Below are 6,219 nucleotides of genomic sequence, written 5' to 3' on the forward strand. Positions count from 1 at the left end.
GTCTGCCACCAGTGTCGTGTCTTTGGACACAAACAGAAACACTGCGCGCAATACTTCTGCCGCATTTGTGGGCAATTTGCCCCAAAACATCTCACCCCCTTCTGCCCTCGACTCGACGGCAGAAAGATCCTTCGCCGAGGAACCTCTTCTGACCGGTTCTACAGGGACATGCAGCAGCTCGAAGCTGCGTATGACCAGGACGCTGCTCGCCTTGAGCAAGAATGCGAAGAGAACGCAATGGAAGCCGCCTCCTGGCTCGAAGACCTCGACTTCGACCCCGAGTGGTATAACAACCAGGACGACTACGTTCCCCTGGACGACGATTAAAGAGTTCGTGGAACTCTACCTTGAAACGGGGGTAATGTTACAAGTAACATCGGCTACATGGCCCCCCTATCATTTTTCCCCTTCGTCCTCACCCTCGTATGCCTCCGGCTCGTACTTCTCTACCGATTATCCGTTGACCGGATCCTCGGGACCGTTCCCGTCCCTCATCCTCCTCCTATCGCACCAACGTGCGCACGTGCCTTCGGGCTATGACTCAGTTCTGACTCGTGCCACCAATGTGGCTTTCCTTATCTTGTCTTATCTTTCCTCTGACTCATGCGTGCTGCGCATTGTATCATTTACCATTGGCTCGTTCCAACGTTTCTCGGTCTCATTCCGCATTCGACCTCACATCACTAATCAGGCTCTGCTACCAGCATACCTATACCCTTTCCGTTTCCCCTTTGCCCTTACCTACAGTACAGTAGCCTTGCCCTTAACCCTTTCCACTTAGTATAAGTAGTCGGTCACTCTGTACTAGATTCCCTAACTTGAATCTACTCAATCTTCCCTCGAACATACTTCTCTCTGAAGCCCCCTCAGCTTCAGTCTCTAGTATCTTTTCTTAGGTGCCTATCGCGCCTAAGTCTACCTTGATCGACTACTCATCGTTCGGACAAGACTGTCCTTACTTTGAGAATGTCAGTGACTTTGAAGACATCCGTCTTAGAAGTCACGTGACATGCACGTCTCTGATATCTGCCGACTCATCGTCGCCAGTCTCAGTCGCTACACCGGACCCTTCCGGTTATGTCACGAACGTTAGCGGACAACGCCCCTCTCAGGGCTCCGCATAACAGATCTATTTGAGTGCGTAACAGGTGGTTTCATGAACTTGGTGGGTCTATTCTTGCCAGAAATCTCGTAGTTGGAGGAGTTGTTCTCCCCAGTAGCCGTCGTTCTCTGTGTCAACCACTTCATCAACACTTTGCTGCGAATTGAAGATGTGGGGACAATCAGATTCGGTGGAGGGTTCGATGTCAATGAGAAATTGACAGAGATCTCCTGGGAGGGCGATTGGGGGTAGGAGGAACCGACGTGAAGGGAAGACTCCTCATGATGGATCGTCTGCTGGGTTGTCTGCGCCAGGAATGTACTGTAAGTGGAAGGAGGTTTCACCGCCAATTGACTCCAGCAAGCTGTGGATGCGACGAAACACGAGTTTGGTGGCTCGGTTGCGGCTGCAGTGGTTCTTCCATCCATCGACCACTCCCTGGTTATCGCAGAACAACCGGAAGTGTTTGTGGATGCTGGGTTGACGACCGTTGAGGATGGCGTGTACGAGGAGCTCGAACCCCATGCACTCAGCCCACCCGATGTCATGCTGACCTCCACACGTTTGCCATCCGGGCAGCAGACGCCAGGCTCGCCAATGCCCATTGAGAGTAATTGCAATGCCGAAGGATGTACTTGCATCTGAGAAGGCCCGTAAGTCGATGAGGGAGGAGGGCTGTGTGATGAGGTGTCCCACAAAGGGGTGATTGAGATGTTCTTCCCACCACTCGAGCTCTTCATTGAGATGACGATTGGAATGACGTGGCACGAAAGGGCTATCGTGACTGACTCCGAGCATGGTCTCCAATCCACTGAGGTACGCACGTCCCGCTGGGACCACCAGGCATGAGTGCAACAATTTCCCGTAGAGCCATTGGATGTCGAGTAGCGTGTGCGTCGCATGTGAGCGCCAGTCTGCGATGGCAAGTAGATACTTCGCTTGTTTCTCGGGAGATAACCGGACTGATAAGCGTGAGATGTCCCAGAGAAAGCCCAGATAGAGCGCCACGAAGCTGAATAGCATGTCTTTCGTGAGCTCCCACGGTATTCCCAAGAGACGAGACAATCTGGTGATGTCTTCGAACGCAAACATGAAGTCTGCGTCAATGTCAGACCTCAGCGAGGAATCAGAAAAATCACGCAGGGGAAACTTGCAATTTTCTGCGTGGATGTCAAAGCTACCATCATCCAAAGGCCCACTTTCATACCACAGACGCCCTCCTGACCGTGACTTCCCGTTGGCCTCCAGGAGATCGTGCAGGTTCTTCCGATGTTCATTGTAAGTAAGAAGATGCTCGCGTCGTATGCGAAAGAATAAATGATCATCCACCCATTTAGCCAGGGGTCCGATTCCACCTGCGCGAAGTAAGTCTGCTCCGGCGTCAGCAACGTGTCCATAGACACCAGCTGACGGACCCATACCGAAGGATACGCAAGTGTCAATGCACAAATCGTCATCAGGAAGGCGAACCATGGCTGCTGCCCATTGTGCGTGATGTAGAGGAATGGTACGATAAGCTTCAGCGACGTCGCACGTGGCTGCTTGAGAGCCGGGTGGAAGAGAACGAATGATGGTACATATGGTGTCGAACGTTCCCCAAGTGCAAGGGAAGTCATCTGAATTGATGCTGGAGTTGATGGAAGGATTAGGATGAGCCAGAGATGTGTTGGCGGGGAATGAAAAATTCTGGATAACGCGGAACTTTCCAGGTTTTCCTGCTTTGGGGATGATGGAGATTGGAGATGATTGGAAAGGACCCAGAAGAGCATTGAGGCTGTCTTGTGATAACAGGCCGATGTACCGTCCGGTGGTAAGTTCATGTTCCAGAATTTTGTCGAAGGTGGTGCGAAAGATGGTGAGTGATGCACTATTTGGGGGAGATTGCATGTGAAGAACGACGGGTATGTGCAAGTTGAATCCAGACCGTAGACCTTCTGATAGATCGGGATACTCATTAAGAAGATCGTATTTACGAAGTTGAAGCTCCCATTCCCAATGATTGTATGGTGTGAGAGGGTGAAGTTTTCTGAGCCCAAGCGCACGACTGAGCTCCATGTGATCTGGCAAGACACCTGGAGCACACATGGTGTTCGTCGTGATGCCGACTGTTGCATCCGCGTGATCTTTGCCAATCGACACAAAGTGTTTTGTCCGAGTTCCATACGAGCAAGGACTTTCCAGAGCACATTGACGAGGCAGGAAATTTGTTGTTCCATAAGTGTTCGGCGACGCATTCAATGAATTTGTGGCCATGGGTCCCCAGACAGACGATGCACACGGCTGGGGCGTGATTGCCGTGTGCGCTGTCTTGAAAACCCAATTGGTTGCCAGAGGTGTTGTGATTGTCCCTTGGTGAACGCGAGTGCCTCCTGGCGGATTGAGATGGTGACCTCTTCGAATGTCTCGAGCTGTGCTGCGAGGAGTGATCTCTGTGGTTGCTGCGCAACTCTTCCCTTGAGTGTCGTGGCTGGAGATGGTATACACGAAAGGCATAAACGCAAATGCAAACGCAATGTATCGTGAAGATGAGTAAACGCATTGATGGGTTCAAAGGACCAATCAAGGTAAGGCATAACGCGAAAAACACCAGTTTGAATATTTTTAAACGCGGTTGGTTTGATGTGATTGTGAGGAGAAAGGGAATGCAATTAGAAAGATTTCAAAGTAATTGAAAAAGGAGGTGCTAACCTGAGTATCTTGTCTGTGCACATCAGAACGAATGAGCGAGGCACGATAAACCTGCTCAAAGGTGCGCGCAAGGGTTGGCTCATCAATGACTGAAATATCCCAAGCACCTTTTGAGGATGGAATAGTGTTGTGCCACGCTCTGCATTGCTCTTCCTGGAATAGCATGATGGCTCGTTGAGCTAATGAGTCACGAGAGTTCCAGTAACGATGTAGCATGATGGCTCCCCAGAATTGGGCGAGCATCAGCACACGTTGTTGAGGCCAGTCGCGCTCTTCTAGAGCCGCGACTATGTGAGGAATAGCTTGTGCGAAATCTGCTGGGGATAAGTGTCTATCCACTATGACGCCTGATGCCGGTTTAGAGGATGCAGAGCTTATCCAAACTGTGGAACCGTCTTCGCCGGTGGTAGGAACTAAGCTATCGTCGTCACGAGTATGGTAGTTGACCATTGCATCGTCGAGTCCATGATTCGTCCAGTAGTACAGTTCTATATACTGACCTTTGTCCAGTTTGCGTATTGCAAACTCTGAAATTAAGGCTTCTTCGTCATTGGCGAAGGGACGAGGGTGCATGGTATTGGAATGTGTTTTAGACAGTTTTTCTTCTTTTCATCCGCGCGCGCTGTAGCTTCTCCAAGTTGCAAAGCTGCTTGTTGACATTCCTGATCTTCTTCGTCTAAACGCTGCTTCTCTGCTTTCAGTCTGTCGTCTTCTGCAAGTTGTTGTTGCCATTGTAAACACAAGTCTTCGTTGGTGGTCACCCATATGTTGCGAAGGGTGTCGGCGGTGTAGAGACTCGTGCGTCTCATGGTCTGATATGACAGTTTTCACTAGGGAGTACATAGCACGAACTTGTAGCGTCACTCTGTGCGCTACCTGCAGCTATCTCTATATGAGGCGCAACTTTCCCGCGCTTCACGATGTATATGCGCGCGCGTTCCCGTGCTTGAGCGCCCTATAGCGCCAGCCATCCAGAAGCATCCATCCACTGTCCACCAAGCCCTCTAGTGCGTATATTTCCATTTCTTTTATTAGCATATCATTCCACCTCTATTTTTATAATGGACCCTTACTTATATATATCTTTACATACCTACTCGGTAGCACTTCGGCTCCGCATGACCGCACTTAGGCGTGCTATATAAGCAGCAGCAGTACATACTACGACAAGTTTTCCACTTACTTTTCACTTACTTTCCCTTTAACTTACTAGTTACCACCCACCATTTTACTTAGCAGAACACAGTAGAAGTCTATTTGTCTACACTTCGCATCTCTCTTCTCTTATATTGCATCATATTAGCACTTGAGTCTAACTTCTCTATTATTTCTGCATATGCTTCGCGCTAATACGCGCGCATGTTCCCGCGCCTTGCGTGCACCTGCGCTTTCTCGCGCTTCGCTTCAGCGCACACTTCTAGATCCTTGCTGCACTCGCTTCCCCTAGGGTCGAACGCACTTGTCGTCTCAAGAATAGCAGACTAGGCAACGTGTGACCTCACAACATTTTTAGATACAGTTAGGAGCATCATTTGTTCCTCTCTGTATTGTTGTTTCTACAGCGGCCTGGGCTTCGGTGATGTTGGCTGTCACCATGCTGATCCGACTGACTCAATACCTTTCGGACATGAAGTCTGGGCAAACTGAAAACCTAGGATCCGAGTGGAGTCTATCCATTGTAAAACTTTCCAGTAAAACTGCTGTAGCTGTTTTGTCGATGTTTTTAAAAGTAGACTAGAGCAGAGTATGGCTAATGATGATAGCACGAGGCGAAATGCTCAGTGTATGAGCAATGATAGGGAGAGGAAGAGAAAGCATGAGTTATTCTTCCCGAAATGGCATAGACTTCATTCTAATCACGTGTTCGTTCCTCACACTTTGAGAGAACACGACTACGCCACTCGACTTGTCCGTGGTATTGGTAAGCCAGGCTGGTCACGAGCCTACGAAGCGTACGCGTTGTTTTGGTCTGTTGTTCAAAGGCTTCCGAGAATTTCCTTATTTGGAAGCTGCACATTGCGAATCACTAGGAGGCGTCGGCATTCTCCACAACCAAGTGTTTCTTGGCGCAGAGAGCAACACAGCCTGTTCCTTTCGCGCAGCTTTGGTCACCGCCTGAAGCCGGCGGTCAATTTCCGTTTGCGAGAGCGTTCGCTTAGTGCAAACTTTTTATTGAAATCAATAGCTCCGGGAGCAGCGTAAGGATTCGATATGTGGATGCATTTTCCCAAACAAACATCATATATATAGTTTCACTCGCTGACGAAACATATATAACAGACCAATTTACATCGAACTGCCTCGAAATTTGAACCGAACCGAGGTGAGTGCTTGATTCGATGGTAACACAGCCATTGACATGCGGTGTCAGAAAGGCGCCTGCAGCTACAGTATGCAAATCTGACCCAAATAGCAGGTCTCTTCATCAC

At 49.5% G+C, this 6,219-nt stretch overlaps 2 protein-coding genes across 2 annotated transcripts; both read right to left on the reverse strand.

The window, feature by feature from the left end:
* Positions 1-3,125: 3,125 nt before the first annotated feature.
* On the reverse strand, positions 3,126-3,398 carry F5891DRAFT_902629 (uncharacterized protein; the record flags this gene model as incomplete). Its single annotated transcript, XM_041373487.1, has 1 exon — positions 3,126-3,398. A coding segment is annotated over one exon (273 nt), but the record flags the coding sequence as incomplete, so codon positions are not given.
* A 305-nt stretch (positions 3,399-3,703) lies between these two features.
* F5891DRAFT_1182379 (uncharacterized protein) lies at positions 3,704-4,363 on the reverse strand (the record flags this gene model as incomplete). Its single annotated transcript, XM_041366155.1, has 1 exon — positions 3,704-4,363. The coding sequence occupies one exon, from the start codon at positions 4,361-4,363 to the stop codon at positions 3,704-3,706; it is 660 nt and encodes a 219-aa protein (XP_041231742.1).
* Positions 4,364-6,219: the final 1,856 nt, after the last annotated feature.

Source organism: Suillus fuscotomentosus (genome assembly GCF_016647785.1).
Source record: "Suillus fuscotomentosus strain FC203 chromosome Unknown F5891scaffold_5, whole genome shotgun sequence".
Classification (NCBI taxonomy): Eukaryota; Fungi; Basidiomycota; class Agaricomycetes; order Boletales; family Suillaceae; genus Suillus; species Suillus fuscotomentosus.